General features: G+C 45.1%; 1 protein-coding gene across 4 annotated transcripts in view; it reads right to left on the bottom strand.

The window, feature by feature from the left end:
- slc25a42 (solute carrier family 25 member 42) overlaps positions 1–21,488 on the bottom strand; it is a 76,168-nt gene that overhangs the window by 10,039 nt on the left and 44,641 nt on the right. For all 4 annotated transcript variants that reach the window (XM_068016064.1, XM_068016065.1, XM_068016063.1 and 1 more), the window contains exons 3-4: positions 16,541–16,652; positions 15,842–15,867 (exon numbers count right to left, since the gene is read on the bottom strand). In XM_068016064.1, the coding sequence (XP_067872165.1) occupies positions 15,842–15,867; positions 16,541–16,652 (138 nt within the window). The remainder of the gene's footprint in view (positions 1–15,841; positions 15,868–16,540; positions 16,653–21,488) is intronic.

Raw genomic sequence — 21,488 nt, 5'->3', positions numbered from 1 at the left:
TTTGGATTACTCCACAAGAAATAGATCCTCTTTATCTACCCCATCAAATTCTTTCATCATTTTAAACACCTCTATTAAATCACCCCTGCACTTGAGCACATAATCCAGGCTGACACTTCAGGGCAATACTGAGGGAGTGCTGCACTGCCAAAGATGCTGTCTTTCGGATAAGTCATAAATCAAGGTCCTGTCTTTCCTCTTGGGTGGATGGAAAAAAAATCCCACAGCCATTACTTCGAAGGAGAGCAGGGGAATTCTTTCCAGAGCTGGCTCATATTTATCCCTCAACTATCAGAAAATACAAAACCATCTTGTCATTATCAGATTGCTTTTTGTGGGATCTTGCTGTGTGCAAATTGGCCTTCGTGTTTCCTACATTACAGCAGCAACTACACTTCAAAGTATTTTATATTCTGTAAAGCACTTTGGGATATTCTGAGATCATGAAAGACTCCATATAAATGCAAGAGTTTCTTCAAGGGAAATTAAACCAAGTTTTGCCCTTAAATTTAACCTTTTAAACCCTGATACCAGAGCACAAATCTGGTTCACTGTTCTGGCTATGAAACACTAACTTCTCCCTGCAGAAACAGTGGCAACTGTCAACAGCTGTGGAGTTGCCTAATCTGTTTGAATATCATAAAAAAAAACAAAGTGTGTAAACCCACGTATCCAACACAAGGGAAAGATGGTTCCAACTTTGGCCATCTCAGCAAATCCCACATCCTCCCCACCCACCCCCTCCATCACTTCATCCCTGGCAAAGCTTTCAAAGAGCCTCAGTTCTATTCTTTGCAACTGTCTCCCATATTTATCCACCTCTAACCCAATCTTTCGGGCCAAGCTTTCAGGCATCTCTCCTAGTCACTTCCTTCCATCACAATTCGGCAACCGTTTTTCATTTGAGAAGCCTCTTTGGGCGTGTAAACCAAAGGTGCTATGTGATGAATGAACCAACGTGTATTTATTAATCTCCTTTGCACCCCCTTAGAACACCCTGAGGCACTGCACAGCCAACAAATTAGTTATGAAGGGCAGTCACTGTTTAGTAGACAAACACAGAATCTGAACACAGCAGGCTCCTACAGACAGCAAAGCGACACATGAGCAGTTATTCTGTTCTGGTGCTGCTGCTGGAGGGAAGGAAGGTTAACCAATGCACTGGATGGACCCTTTCAAATACTTTTTCCAGTTTCAATATCCGGCGCAATCCAAACCACCTCACAATGTTAAACCTAAGCTCTGGAATTCCCTCCCTAAACATCTCTGCCTCTTTCTCCTATAAGACGCTCCTTATAATCTCTCTCTTTGACCAAGTTTTTGGTCACCTGTCCTAACATCTCAAGTGGCTCAGTGTCAAATTTTATTCGACAACACTCCTGGTGAAGTGCCTTGGCCCTTTTATGTTAAAGGCACTATATAAATATCACTGTATTGCATCATGAGTATTGGGCAGTTGCAATACTTCTCGTCAGTCACAAGATGGCACAACCTTACAAACAAACACCCCAGAGGAGATGTTGAGTGGGGTGCACTGTGTTACAATGAGGGTCACTCTACAGAATCTGGGCATTTGAAACCTTGCACTCTTGCCACAGCAGTGGTTTGCCTTGCCCATTAGTCCCACATTCAGATCCCTGAAGATACAAGGTCACTAAAATCACAGGCACAATTTGTGATGTACAACGAACCTCAAACAGCAGCTTCTGGGTGGTTCAAAAGAAACTGTACGCACCAGCTCAACTAAATCATAGAATCATACAGCACAGAAGGAGGCCATTCAGTCCATCATACCTGTGCTGGCTCTATGATAGAGTATCCAATTCATCCTACTCTCCCTGTTTTTTCCCCCATAACCCTAAAAATCTGTCCTTTTCAAGTATTTATCCAATTCCCTTTTGAGTATTACTATTGAATCTGCTTCCAGAGTCATTTCAGTTAGCACATTCCAGATCACAATTAGCTGCATCAAAAAAAATTCTCATCTGATTTACCAATTATCTTAAATCTGTGTTGTCTGGTTATCAACCTACCTGCCAGTGGAAACAATTTCTCCTTATTTATTCTCATCAAAACTCCTCGTAATTTTGAGCCTTTCCTTTAGCCTTCTCTGCTAAAAGGAGATTAATCCCAGCTTCTTTAGTCCGTCCATACCTGAAGTCCCCCTTCCCTGGGAAATCTCCTCTGCACCCTCTCCAAGGCCTTGACATCCTTCCTAAAATGTTGCGCACAGAATGGGACTCAATACTCCAGTTGAGATTCAACATTGATTCAGATTGCTCAGTTTTTTCACAAGAGACACCATCTGATTATCTCCCGCTTTAATTCTCTCTCTCCCCTGAAGGTACCCATCCCTGCTGGAATTCTGCTCCACGAACAATGGTCACCATCTGGTATTGCGGTCAAATAGCCATCCTTCATGAGCGAGTGATCCTGGAGAGCGAGCGGAAGCAAAGTATTGGAGCGCAAAGGAAAATAAAGGATCAGAGACACAGCCCATAGGATGAGTAGTTATCCCCGTCAATAGAATTATGCAATAGGCACATGACACAGCAGCAAGTCCCAGCCTTGCATCGTAGGAGTTAGGCAGACTGCTCTTATGTACTTCCTACTGAATGATACAAGGCATTTTTAGGAGACAACTAATGAACCAAGGAGAAAACCAATGGCTCTAGCCTGATGTAGTATTGAGCCATACTAAGTAGCTAAGTATCCACTCATATGCTGCTGAAACCCTCATCCATGCCTTTGTTGCTTCTAGACTAAACTATTTCAATACTCTCCTGGCCAGCCTCCCACCTTGCACCCTCTGGAAACTTGATCTCATCCAAAACTCTGCTGTCCATAGCCTAATTCCAGAACTTAGGGCTCAGCAGCTAAAGGCACGGCCACCAATGGTGTAGCAATGAAAATCGGGACTAGCAAGAGGCCAGAATTGAATGGGCACAGAGATCTCAGATGTTTGTAAAGTTGGAGGAGGTTAGAGAGATACAGAGGGGCGAGACAATGGAGAGATTTGAAAACAAGGATGAATGCTTTAAAAATCGAGGTGTTGCTTAACTGGGAGGCAATGTGGATCAGCTTAATTTTGTAGACGGTGGAAGATGGGAGGTAAGCCTGGAGTGTGTTGCAATAGTCAACTCTAGAGGTGACAAATGCATGGATGAGGCTTTCAGCAGCTGATAAGCTGAGGCAAAAGACTGTGCCTTCATGACAGAGAACGGGTTAGTGAAAGTAATAAAGCAGTATTCCGTTAGGAAAGGTTGACACGGTTCTCTGAGCTGCTGTCTATTCCCTAGAGCATGGAGTCTGCATTTGTGACCCAATTTCTGTTGTGTTAAGTAGGGCCGGTGACATGTGAGCAGGAGTCAGTCTATCCATATGTGAACGCAGAAAGGCAATGCTACATCAGTCCCAGTCTAGAAGTGAGAAGCGAAATAAGCAAGGCTGCAATCTCAGAATTATCTTGTCAACAATAGCCCCCCTCACAACCACTTCCTTTGCTCCAATCCCAACTCAAGTGTTCAAACCCCTTTGACAAGCACCGTGGTATGCCCTGCTACACTCTAGATCCGATATGAATTTGTGCTGTTAATAAACTGTTGAAGGGTCCCACTCAAAGCTTGAACCTGTCTTTTCCTGCTCACTTGCTGACAGCTGCATATTATATCCCAGATGCTGCCTAACCTGACTATTTCTAGCATTTTCTATTTACAGTTCAGATTTGCAACAACTGCAGTATTTTGCTTTTTCCTTTATATCTCGTTATTTTGATGTGGTCTTGTTTCTCTGGGAGATTTTCACCCCTCCTCTCCTTCAGTAAATCAATCCTCCCCAACCAGGAACATTAACGCTGAGTAAGCACACAAGCAAGAGGAACATTAACGCTGAGTAAGCACACAAGCAAAACTAAAGTGCAGATTCATCACTGCCCGTGACATCCCGTGGTTGTGTTGGAGGCCAGTTAGACACTAAGGAGTAAATGGAATTTGTACCCAACAGTCAGAAAAAAATATATATAAAGTGAACAAATCACTGGGTGGCTACAATTAGGATCGCGCGTCCAGTTTCCGACACCAAATTTTAGGAAGGCTGTCAATGCCTTGAAGAGGGTGCAGAAGGGATTCACTACTTTGACACCAGGGATCAGAGGCTTTAGTTAATTGAATAAGTTAGATAAACTGGTATTCTTTTCATTAGAAAGAAAGGTTTAATCGGAGATCTAATAAAGGTGTTCAAATTGAAAGTGAAAAACCGAGGGAAATGATCTTTACTGGTTGGCTGAGTGGGTGCCTAGAGGGTATTAATTTACTACCAAGAGAACAAGGGGAGATTAAGAGATTTATTTTATGCAGAGAGTTGTTGGGATATGGAATGCCATACCAGAAGCAGGCTGAAGCAAAATCCTTAATAGCTTTTAAAAGGGAGACTAGAAAACATTTAAAAAAGGGTACAGGGAGAGAGCAGGGGAACATAGAGCTCTCAGACCTGGCACAGGGACAATGGCCAACTGGCCTCCTACGTTGTATGATTCTGTGATTGTAAATAGACAGTGGGACAGGACATGCCTCAGAGGGTTGCTGAGTCTGAAAATCCAAAGTACTAACTGATGACACTGGGTGAAAGTGGGACAAAGGTAGAGAAGATCTCTGACTGAAATAGGTGAAAGTTACACAAAGAAAAATAATCTCAGGCTGTAGTGCAGAAAGTGTAGAGTCTGTTACAATATTCCATGAAGGTATCAGCCAAGATATACTATTGGCACTTTAACAGCCAAACTTTTAACTCACCCTTGCATATTTCTTGCTTCACTGCTTAACACAGGCATTTATTAACAAGTCTATTTTAAATCAGCGGAAACGCCATTAAAGTAACAGAAGAGTGTCTCATATCACATGCAGTAATTTCTAGGCGTTGAACAGATTTTGAAATCAGCAAAGGCAACAGAATTTTTTCTTCAAATTAAGACTGAATAGGCTGGGGCTCTTTTCTCTGGAAAGAGAGAACAGGCAGGGGGGGTGACATGCTAGAGGATGTTAAAATTAAGATGGGGTTTGATATGGCAAACAAGGAGATGATGTTTCCATTTGTGAGGGAGAACAGATCTAGGGGCCATAAATATAAGGTAGTCACTAATAAGTCCAATTGGGAATTTGGGAGACACTTCTTTGCCCCGTGAGTGGTGACAATGTGGAACTCGCTACCACAAGGAGTAGTTGGGGTGAATAGCATAGATGTTTTTAAGGGGAAGCTAGATGAGTACATAGCAAGGATAGGAGGATATGTTGATAGTGTGAGATGAAGAGGGCTGGGAGGAGGTTCATGTGGTGCAAAATCACCAGCACAGGTCAATTTGGTTAAATGGCCTATTTCTATGCTGTAAAATTCTAATGTAATTAACTCCAGGAGAGGCCACATTGGCTCAACAGGTAAATGCCCCCACCTGGTGGAACATAACACACCAAGACTAACCCAAACTTGATTCCTGCTAACTTATTTCAGCCAAGACATCAGCATGGGTGCAATAACTGGTTTAAAGAGCAGTTAAAAAAAAAATCAGCCAGGGTTCCCGTTTTCAATCAGTATTCCGTGATCCCTCTGCTGTAAATTGTTCCAGGTGGGCATTGTGTGATGATAGCATCGGCCTTGGCTATGATAGGAACCGGAACAGGACATCTAGCCTACTCCATCATTTTAGTTAGCGGTAGCTCAGCCTCTTTTTAAACCACAAATTTCCAATTTTTTCTGCACATCCTTTACACTTCCCAAGTATCTATCTCCCTTTTAAACACCTCATTGGACTCATTCGGCGACCACGCTCTGGAAGTGGTTCAAGAGTTCACCTAACTAGGCTCAACTATCACCAGTAACCTGTCTCTCGATGCAGAAATCAACAAGCGCATGGGAAAGGCTTCCACTGCTATGTCCAGGCTGGCCAAGAGAGTGTGGGAAAATGGCGCATTGACACGGAACACAAATGTCCGAGTGTATCAAGCCTGTGTCCTCAGTACCTTGCTCTACGGCAGCGAGGCCTGGACAACGTATGTCAGCCAAGAGCGATGTCTCAATTCATTCCATCTTCGCTGCCTCCGGAGAATCCTTGGCATCAGGTGGCAGGACCGCATCTCCAACACAGAAGTCTTCGAGGCGGCCAACATCCCCAGCTTATACACACGACTGAGTCAGCAGCGCTTGAGATGGCTTGGCCATGTGAGCCGCATGGAAGATAGCAGGATCCCCAAGGACACATTGTACAGCGAGTATCAGACCGACCGGCTGTCCACGTCTCCGCTTTAAAGACGTCTGCAAACACATTGATCACAAGTCGTGGGAGTCAGTTGCCAGCGATCGCCAGAGCTGGCGGGCAGCCATAAAGGCGAGGCTAAAGTGTGGCGAGTCGAAGAGACTTCGCAGTTGGCAGGAAAAAAGACAGAAGCGCAAGGGGAGAGCCAACTGTGTAACAGCCCCAACAACCAATTTTTTCTGCAGCACCTGTGGAAGAATCTGTCCCTCTAGTATTTATAGCCACTCCAGGCGCTGCTCCACAAACCACTGACCACCTCCAGGCGCTTACCCATTGTCTCCCGAGACAAGGAGGCCAAAGAAGAAGAGAGGACTTTGAATCAACACAAGTCTGCAACCCTGACACTTAAATACCCTGCTAATTATGGTTAATCAGATGCCTAATGCCTCAACTATCAGGGATAGTAGAGGGAACTTGTGCCTGGAGTCGGAGGAGGTAGGGGAGGTCCTAAATGAATACTTTGCTTCAGTATTCACTAGTGAGAGGGACCTGGTCGTTAGTGAGGACAGCGTGGAACAGGCTGATATTGTCGAGCAGGTTGAGGTTAAGAGGGAGGATGTGCTGGAAATTTTGAATGATATGAGGACAGATAAGTCCCCAGGGCCAGACGGGATATACCCAAGGATATTACGGGAAGCGAGGGAAGAGATTGCCACTCCTTTGGCAATGATCTTTGCGTCCTCACTGTCCACTGGAATAGTACCAGATGATTGGAGGGTGGCAAATGTTATTCCATTGTTCAAGAAAGGGAATAGGGATAACCCTGGGAATTATAGACCAGTCAGTCTTACGTCGGTAGTGGGCAAATTATTGGAGAGGATTCTGAGAGACAGGATTTATGATTATTTGGAAAAGCACAGTTTGATTAGAGACAGTCAGCATGGCTTTGTGAGGGGCAGGTCATGCCTCACAAGCCTTATTGAATTCTTTGAAGATGTGACAAAACACATTGATGAAGGAAGAGCAGTGGATGTGGTGTATATGGATTTTAGCAAGGCGTTTGATAAGGTTCCCCATGGGAGGCTCATTCAGAAAGTAAGGAGGCATGGGATTCAGGGAAGGTTGGCTGTCTGGATACAAAATTGGCTGGCCTATAGAAGACAGAGGGTGGTAGTAGATGGAAAGTATTCAGCATGGAGCTCGGTGACCAGTGGTGTGCCGCAGGGATCTGTTCTGGGACCTCTGCTCTTTGTGATTTTTATAAATGACTTGGATGAGGAAGTGGAAGGCTGGGTTAGTAAGTTTGCCGATGACACGAAGGTTGCTGGAGTTGTGGATAGTGTGGAAGGTTGTTGTAGGTTGCAATGGGACATTGACAGGATGCAGAGCTGGGCTGAGAAGTGGCAGATGGAGTTCAACCTGGAAAAGTGTGAAGTGATTCATTTTGGAAGGTCGGATTTGAATGCAGAATACAGGCTTAAAGACAGGATTCTTGGTAGCGTGGAGGAACAGAGGGATCTTAGGGTCCATGTCTATAGATCGCTCAAAGTTGCCACCCAAGTTGATAGGGTTGTTAAGAAAGCGTATGGTGTGTTGGCTTTCATTAACAGGGGGATTGAGTTTAAGAGCCGGAAGGTTATGCTGCAGCTCTATAAAGCCGTGGTTAGACCACACTTGGAATATTGTGTTCAGTTCTGGTTGCCTCATTATAGGAAGGATGTGGAAGCTTTAGAGAGGGTGCAGAGGAGATTTACCAGGATGCTGCCTGGACTGGAGGGCATGTCTTATGAAGAAAGATTGAGGGAGCTAGGGCTTTTGGAGCGAAGAAGGATGAGAGGTGACTGGATAGAGGGGTACAAGATGATGAGAGGCATAGATAGAGTGGATAGCCAGAGACTATCAGGGCCATCACCAGGGGGCATAATTTTAAGGTGATTGGAGGAAGGTTTCGGGAAGATGTCAGAGGTAGGTTCTTTACACAGAGAGTGGTGGGTGCGTGGAATGCACTGCCAGCGATGGTAGTAGAAGCAGATACATTAGGGACATTTAAGCGACTCTTGGATAGGTACATGGATGATAGCAGTATGAAGGGTATGTAGGTAGTTTGATCAGAGTAGGTTAAAGGTTCGGCACAACATCGTGGGCTGAAGGGCCTGTACTGTGCTATACTGTTCTATGTTCTTAACTCTGAAATTCCCTCCCTAAAGCTCTTCATCTCTCACCCTCCTTCTTTAAGAGGCTCTTTAAAGCCCATAACTTTGACCAAGCTTTTGGTCACCTGTCCAAATATCTTCATATGTGGCTTGGAGTTAATTTATGTCTGGATTACACTCCTGTGAAGCATCTTCGGACATTCAATTGTGTTAAAGGCACTATGTAAATGCAAGCTGTTGTTTCTGACACCTGCTGTAAAGGCTCACATTTGAACAATGGCCAGCTTCAAAGGCCCCGTGGATCCACGCGTCAACATAAATCAATGCCTCAGGAAAGGACACAAACTCAGTGTCAGGCATGGGTCAGTGGGTAGCATGCTCGCCTGAGTCAGAAGGTTGTGGGTTCAAGTCCCAATCCAGAGATGTGAGCACCAAACTTTACCGGACACTTCAGTAATTAGCGAGTGCTGCACTGTTGGGAGATGCCAAGATTTGGATTAAACCAAGGCCCCATGTGCTCTCTCAAGTGGATGTAAAAGATCCCAATGTACTATTTCGAAGAGGAGTAGGCGAGCTCCCACCCCAGTATCCTTGTCAATATTTATTCCTCAATCAACATAACTAAAGCAGATCATCTGGTCATTATCATATTGCTCTTTGTAGGAGCTTGCTGAGCTCCATGGCGGCCATGTTTCACACATTACATCACTGACATTTGGTTCTAAAGTGCTTTGGGACATCCTGAGGTCATGAAGGGTGCTATGTAAATGCAAGTCAGCTGAAACCATCACCTGAAATATGAACTAAAAATGAAATAACTTTCTTTAACTCTTCCTTCAACTGGCTTTGCAACAGATTCACAAAGATAATTAGAACCCAGTTACCCTTCAGAGTAAAGGCTGGCTCGGGTCTGCAAATGAAACCCGACAGAACCTGACCCCGAGCCGGCCCGGCCCGAGTCCTTTCATTTTTTTCCCACGCCTGACCCGGCCTTCCGTTTTTCACTTTGTTGCCTATCTGCACAAGCTTAAAATAACTAACAAAACCACCTTTCAAGTCCAAAAAGTACATTAACAGTGGAGCCACTTACTGGAGGTGGTGATGGAGCGTGTCCAATCCGAGCACGAATGCCGGACCCAGAAGTGCGACCCGACTTGAACCCGACACATGTCGTCGAGTAGCTGGCCTTTACTTCAGAACAACCAAGAAAGCAGAATATGCAAGCAGCTAAAGGTCCAGGTACTCAAGGATTTATAACTCACTTGTTGATTCCCAAGTATAATATTCAGAGGGGTGGGATGGAAGAGAGGTCAAAATTCCTCTTAAAATTATAAACATTCCCCATTATTGAAGATCCACCAATCATAGCATCTTATAGCACAGTAGGTGGTATCAAGCAGCACTTGCTTAGCAATAACCTGCTCACTGATGCTCAGTTTGGGTTCTGCCAGGGCCACTCAGCTCCTGACCTCATTACAGCCTTGGTTCAAACATGGACAAAACAGCTGAACTCAAGAGGTGAGGTGAGAGTGACTGCCCTTGACATCAAGGCAGCATTTGACTGTGTATGGCATCAAGGAGCCCTAGCAAAACTGGAGTCAATAGTAATCCGGGGAAAATTCTCCACTGGTTAGAGTCATACCTACTGCAAAGGAGGATGGTTGTGGTTGTTGGAGGTCAATCATCTGAGCTCCAGGACATCACTGCAGGAGTTCCTCACCGCAGTGCCCTAGGCCCAACCATCTTCAGCTGCTTTATCAATGACCTTCCTTCAATCATAAGGTCAGAAGTGGGGATGTTCGCTGATGATGGCACAATGTTCAGCACCATTCGCGACTCCTCAGATACTCAAGCAGTCCTTGTAGAAATGCAGCAAGACTTGGACAATATCCAGGCTTGGGCTGAGAACTGGCAAGTAACATTCACGCCACACATGTGGCAGGCAATGACTATCTCATCTGCAGTATTGAGCTTTTACTTCAGAGAATCTAACCATCTCCCCATGACATTCAATGGCATAACGACCGCTGAATCCCCCACTATTAACATCCTAGGGATTACCAATGACCAGAAACTGAACTGGAGTATCCATATAAAACCATGGCTGCAAGAGCAGGTCAGAGGCTAGGAATTCTGCAGCAAGTAACTCACCTCCTGACTCCCCAAAGCCTGTCTACCATCTACAAGACACAAGTCAGGAGTGCGATGGAATACTCTCCACTTGCCTGGATGGGTGCAGCTCCAACAACACTCAAGAAGCTCGACACCATCCAGGACAAAGCAACCCACTTGATTGGCACCCCATCTACAAACATTCACTCCCTCCACCACCAATGCACAGTGGCTACAAGATGCACTGCAGCAACAACGCACCAAGGCTCCTTAGATAGCACCTTCCAAAACCATGATCTCTACCACCTAGAAGGACAAGGGGAGCAGATGCATGGGAACACCACCTATTCCCCTCCAAGCCACAAACTATCCTGACTTGGAACAATAATCGCTGTTCTTTCACTGGGTCAAAATCCTGGAACTCCCTTCCTAACAGCAATGTGGGTGTACCTACCTCACACGGTCTGCAGCGGTTGAAGACAGCGGCTCACCACCACCTTCTCAAGGGCAATTAGGGATGGGCAATAAATGCTGTCCTAGCCAGCGATGCCCACATCCCATGAATGAATAAAAGAAAAAGGAGGCTATTTGACCTGTCGCGCCTATGCCGGATGTTTGCAAGAGCTGTCCAATTTAGTCCCACATCCCACCTTTCTCCTCATAATACTGCAAATTAGTTCTCTTCAAAAAACATATCCAATAAAATTGTATTCCCAGAAACTGTTCATTTTGAAACTACGTTTTCCCACAGTTTTGTTCGCGGGATTGGGATAAGCAGGGATCCAGCCAGGGTAAAATGAAACTAAAGATTGACAAGAAAAACTGTCAGAACAATGGGTCATAGAGTCATTTACGGCACAGAGGGAGGCCATTTGGCCCCTTGAGTCCATGCCGGCTAAGGAAGAGATGCTCCAAGTACAGGCTAGGTACATTCCAACAAGAGCAAAAGGTAAGGGAAGAAAAACGGCTCCTTGGATGACTAGGGAGATACAGATTATGATGAAACATTAAAAAAAAGGTTGCATGATGCATGCCAGGAGAATTCTTCAAGTGAGAACCAGGCCATATACAATAAATTGAGAGGGGAGGTGAAGAGAAAAATAAGACTGGCAAAGAGAGAACATGAGAATAGAATGGCAGTCAACATGAAAGAAAATCCAAAAATCTTCTACTGACATGTAAATATCAAGTGGGTAATAAGAGGCTGAGTGGGCCTATTAGGGACAAAAAGGGCAATATAGGCTTAGAGGTACAGGGCAAGGCTAATATACTTAATGAGTACTTTATCAGTTTTCACTAAGGAAGAGGAATCTGACAAACAAACATCGGTAGAAGTGGAGAGAGTAGAGGCAATGGATAGGATAAAAATTGAGAGTGGCGAGGTACTAAAAAGGCTGGCTATACTTAAGGTAGATATGGTCCAGATGGGTTGCATCCCAATTTGCTAAAGAAAGTAGGGGTGCAGATATCGGAAGGTCTTGCCAAAATCTTCCAATCTTCCCTGGTTACAGGGGAGGTGTCAAAGGATTGGAAAGTGGCAAATATGACACCGTTACTCGCGAAAAGGTGTAATGACAATCCAAGGAACTACAGGCCAGTTAGTTTACCAGTGCTGGGTAAGGTTTTAGAAACAATAATCAGGGTAAAAAAAAATCAACAGACACTAGGAGAGGTTTGAGTAAATTAAGGATAGCCAGCAAGGATTTGTAAAAGGGAGATCATGCTTGACTAATCTAATGGATTTTTCTGATGAAGCAACAGAGAAGTTTGATGAAGGGAATGCAGTGGATGTTGTTTATATGGATATAAAGAAAGTGTTTGATAAAGATACCATGTAAAAGGCTGGTTAACTAAACTGAAGCTCATGGAATAGAGGTCAGTGTCCAATTGGATAAAAAATTGGCTTAAGGACAGAAAACAGCGAGTCGTAGTAAAGGATTGTTTTTCAGACTGGAGGACTGTAGACAGTGGTGTTCCCCAAGGGTCAGTGCTGGGACCACTGCTTTTTTTGTTATATATAAATGACTTGGATCTTGGAATACAGAAAAGAATTTCAAAATTTGCCGATGATACCATACGTGGAGATGTGGCAAACAATAAGGATGATATGAACTGTCTGCAATAGGGCAGAGATAGGTTAGAAGAATGAGTAGACACGTGGCAGATGGAATTTAATACTGACAAATGTGAGGTGATGCATTTTGGCAGAAGGAATTGGGAAAGGCAATATATACTTAATGGCACAGTTCTAAAGAGTGTGCATGGGACATATTAAGAGTAGTTAGCAAAGCATATGGGATCTTGGGCTTCATAAATAGAGGTATTGAATACAAAAGCAGGGAAGTTATGCTGAACCTTTATAAAGCTCTGGTTAGGCCCCAACTGCAGCACTGCGTTCAGTTCTGGTCACCACACTTTAGGGAGGATGTGAGGGTCCTTGAGAGAGTGCAGAGAGGTTGATAGATTAGACAATCAGCCATGATCTTTTTTTGAATGGTGGAGCAGGCTCGAAGGGCCGAATGGCCTACTCCTGCTCCTATTTTCTATGTTTTAGAGGAGATTTACCAGAATAGTTTCAGGATGGGGATAAAAGCTGGGGTTGTTCTCCTTAGAGCAAAAGATATTGAGGGGTGATTTAATAGAGGTATACAAAATTATAACAGGCTTAGATAAGTTAGACAGGGAAAAACTGTTCCCATTAACTAATGGTACAAGGACTGGGGGGGCAAGAGATGCAGGGAGAATGTGAGGAAGAACTTTTTTTATTTACACACAGCAAGTGGTAATGACTTGGAACTTGCTGCCCACAAGGGTGGTGGAAGCAGAGACAATCAATGATTTCAAAAGGAAACTGGGCAGGGCTACAGGAATTGAGCGGGGAGTGGGACTGACTGGACTGCTCCGTGGAGAACCGGCATGGACTCCTTCTGTGCAGTAAGTGACTATGAATGGGTACATCGAGTCTACAGCACAACACAGCAACAGGCCATTCAGCCCACGAGGTAAACTCCTGTTTTTCATTAAGATCAATTCCACACTCGAACTGAGCTAAGGAGCTCCCTCCAGTGGCAGTAAAAAGATACAGAAACAGATAATACATTCTTATGGGTTGCACAAAAAAAGAACTTGAATTTACATGCGGCACCTTTCACAATCTGAGCTCTTTACAGAAGAAAGTTCTTAAAATGTAGCCACTGTAATGATAAAGTTATCAGATTAGTCCCACTCCCCTGCTCTTTTCTTGCATATAGGCAACTTTAAAATAAAAATTACCACCGAATCTGCATCCACCAGCCTTTCAAGAAGTACATCCTATTGTAATAACAACTTGTTGCTTAAAAATATTTCTCCTCATCTAACCCTCTGGATCTTTTGTCAATTATTTTAAATGTGCGTCCACTGCCAGTGGAAACAGGTTCATCAAAACCCATCATAATTTTAAACACTTCTACTGAATCTCCCCTTAACTCTCTGCTCTCAGGAGAACAATCCCAGCTTCTCTTTCTTTTGGGCCTCCTTATCTCGAGAGACAATGGATACGCGCCTGGAGGTGGTCAGTGGTTTGTGAAGCAGCGCCTGGAGTGGCTATAAAGGCCAATTCTGGAGTGACAGGCTCTTCCACAGGTGCTGCAGAGAAATTTGTTTGTTGGGGCTGTTGCACAGTTGGCTCTCCCCTTGCGCCTCTGTCTTTTTTCCTGCCAACTACTAAGTCTCTTCGACTCGCCACAATTTAGCCCTGTCTTTATGGCTGCCCGCCAGCTCTGGCGAATGCTGGCAACTGACTCCCACGACTTGTGATCAATGTCACACGATTTCATGTCGCGTTTGCAGACGTCTTTATAACGGAGACATGGACGGCCGGTGGGTCTGATACCAGTGGCGAGCTCGCTGTACAATGTGTCTTTGGGGATCCTGCCATCTTCCATGCGGCTCACATGGCCAAGCCATCTCAAGCGCCGCTGACTCAGTAGTGTGTATAAGCTGGGGGTGTTGGCCGCTTCAAGGACTTCTGTGTTGGAGATATAGTCCTGCCACCTGATGCCAATTATTCTCCGAAGGCAGCGAAGATGGAATGAATTGAGACGTCGCTCTTGGCTGGCATACGTTGTCCAGGCCTCGCTGCCGTAGAGCAAGGTACTGAGGACACAGGCCTGATACACTCGGACTTTTGTGTTCCGTGTCAGTGCGCCATTTTCCCACACTCTCTTGGCCAGTCTGGACATAGCAGTGGAAGCCTTACCCATGCGCTTGTTGATTTCTGCATCGAGAGACAGGTTACTGGTGATAGTTGAGCCTAGGTAGGTGAACTCTTGAACCACTTCCAGAGCGTGGTCGCCAATATTGATGGATGGAGCATTTCTGACATCCTGCCCCATGATGTTCGTTTTCTTGAGGCTGATGGTTAGGCCAAATTCTAGTCTCATGTTATAACTTAACTCCCTCACCCCTGGTACCATTCTGGTAAATTTTCCTTTGGAGCCTCTCCAACGCCTCGACATCCTTCCTAAATTGTGGGGCCCAGAAATGGCTGTAATGCTCCAGCCGAGGACTAACTAGTGATTTAGAAAGATTTATAGCTGTATTAGCTTTTTTATAAAACCAATCGACTTCATGCATACACACATGACACAGTGGCGGCACAGTAGCGCAGTGGTTAGCACCGCAGCCTCGCAGCTCCAGCGACCCGGGTTCAATTCTGGGTACTGCCTGTGCGGAGTTTGCACGTTCTCCCTGTGTCTGCGTGGGTTTTCTCCGGGTGCTCCGGTTTCCTCCCACATGCCAAAAGACTTGCAGGTTGGTAGGTAAATTGAACATTATAAATTGCCCCTAGTATAGGTAGGTGGTAGGGAAACATAGGGACAGGTGGGGATGTGGTAGGAATATGGGATTAGTGTAGGATTAGTATAAATGGGTGGTTGATGGTCGGCACAGACTCGGTGGGCTGAAGGGCCTGTTTCAGTGCTGTATCACTAAACTAAACTAAACACGGCTCACACTAAGTCTGCATTACTTTATAAACAAGTTATACCGCGTATAATGCATTTCTCTGCTGATAAAGGAGGTTTACACCTTTAAGGCCACATGGCTAATGGCTGCCCCATCCTGAATTCAATTGGAGACCAATTACTCTGAGACAGATCCTGAGGTCAGTGGCGTTGGGGGGGAGGTGTGGTGGTATCAGAAGAAACCAACAGGAAATGACTGTCTTCCTTGTTTTTTTTAAAGCAGCAAGACATAAATAATGTGTGAGATAAGCACATGGGTGGGTGAGTGGGAGAGTCGGGATGGGGGAGGGGAGCGTGAGGCGTGAAAAAAGAGAAAATGCCCTCACCTTGGCTGAGAACCCTCTTGAAGATACTGTGAATGGGGGAAAAAAAAACAGTTAAGACTTGATAAAGTTACAATAGCCAACACATATGCAGAGGCTCGCATCAGGTTGAATGCTGCCATTACTCACAGGTCAGGTACTACATAAAGTAAACCTCCCTCCCAAATTGCCCCAAAGTGCCTCTGTCCAGCTTTATTAACTCAGCACAGCCCAGCCCAGCCTTAAATTAAGGACCTTTAATTTCATTGGCTTCCAACAAGAGTTTGAGACACAAGTACTTCTAAAGATAAACGAGAGACAGACAAATAGAACACATTCAGACTGGATTTGAATCCAGGTCCTCAGCCAGTGAAGTAGGAACTTATATTTTTCCTAGACCAGATACAGTGACCCTTGGCCAAGGATAGCTCACTCCACACAATGCAAGGATGCAACCTGCCACCTTTGGGGCTTAATGACTCAGCACCACACCAGGCAGCAAATTTACCCACAGCTTCAAGACTCAAGTTAACGAAGCTTCTGGGAAAAATCTCCAAACCAGATGCTAATCCGTGCATCACTGCCAACATCTGTAAGCTCCATTGACCAGGGGACGCCATAGTGAGTTCAGCCTCCAATGTTGACATTTTCCTTCATATCATTTAAACATGCACAGTGCATCCAGAATAAACGATAAATTCCACTGTGGCTGTCTCCTCCTACCTTGAAATATTATTTTGGTTCTATCCAGTGGTGCCACCGTTGTCTTTGCAACAGCACCAGCAATCGCCCCAGAGATGAGGGAATTAATGATGTTTCGCCTCCCTTTCACATCCTGGGAAGTCAGAACAAAACACATATCAATCTGGGGCAGCAACATCTTTATTTCCATTAAATAATTTTGTTAATCTTCGTGTTCAACAAGCTCAGGGATGTTCTGGCTGGCAAACAAAAGTTTCCAATTGAGGAACCAAGTATACAGCACATGTTAGATATAGTGGAAAGCCCCCTCTATGCTATCAAACCCACTCAGAATTGGTACAGCACATATGAGAGTCAGAGTAAAACTCCCTCTACACTAGCCCATGAAACACCCCCAAGGCAGGTACAGCATGGCTTAGATACAGAGTAAAGCACCCTCTAATACTGTTCTATCAAACACTCAGAGGGCAGGTACAGCACCAGTTAAATACAGAGCAAAGTTTCCTCTATACTGCCAAAAACTCCCAGGGATTCACGGGATGTAGGCATCACTGGCAAAGCCAGTATTTAGTGCCCATCCCGAATTGCCCATGAGAAGCTGGTCGTGAGCCAACTTCTTGAACCACTACAGTCTGAGTGGTGAAGGTACTCGTAACAGTGCTGTTAGGTAAGGAGTCCCAGGATTTTAACCCAGCGCTAGTGGATGACATGGAGGGTAACCTGGAGGTGAGGATGTTCCCACGCGCCTGTTGCCCTTCTCTTTCTAGGTGGTAGAGGTCATGGGCTTGGAAGATATTAAGCAGCCTTGGCAAATTGCTGCAGTGCACCTTGTAGATGGTATACATTGCAGCAACAATGCGCCTGTGGCAGAGGGAGTGCTATTAAGTGGGTTGCTTATCGTGGATGGTGTCGAGTTTCTTGAGTGTTGTGGAAGCTGCACTCATCCAGGAAACTGGACAGTACTCCATCACATTCCTGATTTAGAACGATAGAAAAGTTACAGCACAGAAAGAGGCCATTCAGCCCATCATGTCTGCACTGGGTGAAAAATCTAGCCACCCAATCTAATAAAATCATAGAAAGTTTACAGCACAGAAAGAAGCCACTTGGCCCATTGCATCCGTTGCCCTTCTCTTTCTAGGTGGTTGAGGTCGTGGTCACTCAGAGAGTTGTGAATCTTTGGAATTCTCTATCCCCAGAAGGTTGTTGATGCTCCATCGTCGAATACATTTAAGGCTGGGAAAGACAGATTTTTGGTCTCTCAGGGGATCAAGGGGTATGGTGAGTGGGTGGAAAAGTGAAGTTGAATCCCAAGATCAGCCATGATCATTTTGAATAGCGGAGCAGGCTCAATGGGCCATATGATCCACTCCCGATCCTATTTCTTGTGCAATCATACCTTCCAGCAGCTGGTCCGCAGCCTTGCAGGTTACAGTACTTCAGCTGCAGGTCCAGGTACCTTTTAAATGAGTTGAGGGTTTCTGCCTCCACCACTCATCCGGGCAGTGAATTCCAGATACCCACCACCCTCTGAGTGAAAATGTTTTTCCTCAGATCCCCTCTAATCCCCTACCAATCACCTTAAATCTGTGCCCCCAGTAACTGACCTCTCCACTAGGGAGACAGGTCTTTCTTGTCTACTCTATCTAGGCCCCTCATTATTCTGTACATCTCAATTAAGTCACTCCTCAACCTCCTTTGTTCCAAGAAAAACAACCCTAGCCAATCTAATCTTTTCTCATAGCTGCAATTTTCAAGCCCTGGCAACTTTCCTGTAAATCTCCTCTCCTTTTTGAACCACTGCAATCTGAGTGGTGAAGGTACTGGTAAAAGTGCTGTTAGGTAAGGAGTTCCAGGATTTTGACCCAGCGAATATGGATGGCATGGAGGGGAACCTGGAGGTGGTGGTGATGTTCCCACACGCCTGTTGCCCTTCTCTTTCTATCTGGTAGAGGTCGTGCATTTGGAAGATGCTAAGCAGCCTTGGCAAATTGTTGCAGTGCATCTTGTAGATGGCATACATTGCAGCGACAATGCACCTGTAGCAGATGGAGTGCCATTAAGTGTCCTCCTTATTGTGGATGGTATAGAGTTTCTTGAGTGTTGTGGAAGCTGCACTCATCCAGGAAACTGGACAGTACTCCATCACATTTCTCTCGCCAGAGCAATTATGTCCTTCCTGTAATAAAAACAAGAAATGCTGGAACCACTCAGCAGGTCTGGCAGCATCTGTGGAAAGAGAAGCAGAGTTAACATTTCGGAAGGGTCCGAAGACCTGCTGAGCGGTTCCAGCATTTCTTGTTTTTATTTCAGATTTCCAGCATCTGCAGTATTTTGCTTTTATCATGTCCTTCCTGTAATGTGGTGACCAGAACTGTACTCAGTACTCCAGCTGTGGTCTAACCAGTGTTTTATACAGTTCCAGTATTACATCCCTGCTATTGTATTCTATACCTCGGCTAATGAAGGAAAGCATTCTATATGCCTTCTTCACCACATTATCTACCTGTCCTGCCATCTTCAGGGACCTGTGGACATGTACTCCAAGGTCTCTCACTTCCTCTACCCCTCTCAATATCCTCACGTTCAATGTGTATTCCCTTGCTTTGTTTGCCCTCCCCAAATGCATTACCTTACACTTCTCCGAATTGAATTCCATTTGCCACTTTTCCGCCCGCTCAACCAAACCACTGATATCATTCTGGAGTCTACAGCCATCCTGTTCATTATCAACTACACGGCCAATTTTTGTGTCATCTGCAAATTTCCCAATTATGCCTTCAGCATTTAAGTCCAAATCATTAATATATACCAGAAACAGCAAGGGACCCAACACTGAGCCCTGTGGAACGGCACTGGAAATCGCCTTCCATGCACAAAAACATCTGTCGACTACTACCCTTTGTTTCCTGTCACTAGGCCAAATTTGGAACCAACTTGTCACATTGCGGCGCAGTGGTTAGCACCGCAGCCTCACAGCTCCAGGGACCCGGGTTCGATTCTGGGTACTGCCTGTGCGGAGTTTGCAAGTTCTCCCTGTGTCTGCGTGGGTTTCCTCCGGGTGCTCCGGTTTCCTCCCACATGCCAAAGACTTGCAGGTTGATAGGTTAATTGGCCATTATAAATTGCCCCTAGTATAGGTAGGTGGTAGGGAAATATATAGGGACAGGTGGGGATGTGATAGGAATATGGGATTAGTGTAGGATTAGTATAAATGGGTGGTTGATGGTCGGCACAGACTCGGTGGGCCGAAGGGCCTGTTTCAGTGCTGTATCTCTAAACTAAACTAAATTTCCCTGTATCCCATGGGCTTTAACTTTTCTGACCAGTCTGCCATGTGGGAACTTGTCAAATGCCTTATTAAAATCCATGTAGACAACATCCACTACACTACCCTCATCAATCCACCGCGTTACTTCCTCAAAAAATTCAATTAAGTTAGTAAGACATGACCTTCCCTTAACAAATCCACACTGACTACCGCAAATTAATCCGTGCTGAAGTGACAGTTTATCCTATCTCTCAGAACTGATTATAATAATTTGCCCACCACAGATGTCAGACTGACCGGCCTATAATTATGTGGCCTATCCCTCGTGCTCTTTTTACACAATGGTGCAAGATTCGCAGACCGCCAATCCTCTGGATCCTCGCCTGTATCTAGTGAGGATTTGAAGATGATCCTCAGAGCACCCGCTATTTCCTCCCTGGCTTCCTTTAACAGCCTGGGATATAATCCATCCGGCCCTTGTGATTTATTCACTTTTAAGGATGTCAGACCCTCTAGTACTTCCTTCTCTCATTATGCTCATCATACCTAATATTTCACCCTTCTCCTCTTTAACTACAATGTCTGCATCATCTCTCTTCCTTTGTGAAGACAGAGACAAAGTACTCATTAAGAACCATGCCCACATCTTCTGCATCCATGTGTGTTACCCTGTACATCTGATAGGCCCCTCCCTTTCCTTAGTTATCCTCTTGCTAATAGTCGTTTGAATTAGAATTAGAACATTACAGCGCAGTACAGGCCCTTTGGCCCTCGATGTTGCGCCGACCTGTGAAACCATCTGACCTACACTATTCCATTTTCATCCATATGTCTATCCAATGACCACTTAAATGCCCTTAAAGTTGGCGAGTCTACTGCTGTTGCAGGCAGGGCGTTCCACGCCCCTACTACTCTGAGTAAAGAAACTACCTCTGACATCTGTCCTATATCTATCACCCCTCAACTTAAAGCTATGTCCCCTCGTGTTTGCCATCACCATCCGAGGAAAAAGACTCTCACTATCCACCCTATCTCTCAGAACTGATTATAATAATTTGCCCACCACAGATGTCAGACTGACCGGCCTATAATTATGTGGCCTATCCCTCGTGCTCTTTTTACCCTCTGATTATCTTATATGTCTCTATTAAGTCACCTCTCCTCCTCCTTCTCTCCAACGAAAACAACCTCAAGTCCCTCAGCCTTTCCTCGTAAGACCTTCCCTCCATACCAGGCAACATCCTAGTAAATCTCCTCTGCACCCTTTCCAAAGCTTCCACATCCTTCCTATAATGCGGTGACCAGAACTGCACGCAATACTCCAGGTGCGGTCTCACCAGAGTTTTGTACAGCTGCAGCATGACATCGTGGCTCCGAAACTCGATCCCCCTACTAATAAAAGCTAACACACCATATGCCTTCTTAACAGCCCTATTAACCCGGGTAGCAACTTTCAGGGATTTATGTACCTGGACACAAAGATCTCTCTGTTCATCTATACTACCAAGAATCTTCCCATTAGCCCAGTACTCTGCATTCCTGTTACTCCTTCCAAAGTGAATCACCTCACACTTTTCCGCATTAAACTCCATTTGCCATCTCTCAGCCCAGCTCTGCAGCCTATCTATGTCCCTCTGTACCCTACAACATCCTTCGGCACTATCCACAACTCCACCGACCTTAGTGTCATCCGCAAAT

The sequence above is a fragment of the Heterodontus francisci genome, chromosome 36 (genome assembly GCF_036365525.1).
Source record: "Heterodontus francisci isolate sHetFra1 chromosome 36, sHetFra1.hap1, whole genome shotgun sequence".
NCBI classification, from domain to species: domain Eukaryota; kingdom Metazoa; phylum Chordata; class Chondrichthyes; order Heterodontiformes; family Heterodontidae; genus Heterodontus; species Heterodontus francisci.
The sequence above is the reverse complement of the archived record's forward strand: the minus strand, read 5'-3'. Positions and strand labels throughout refer to the sequence as shown.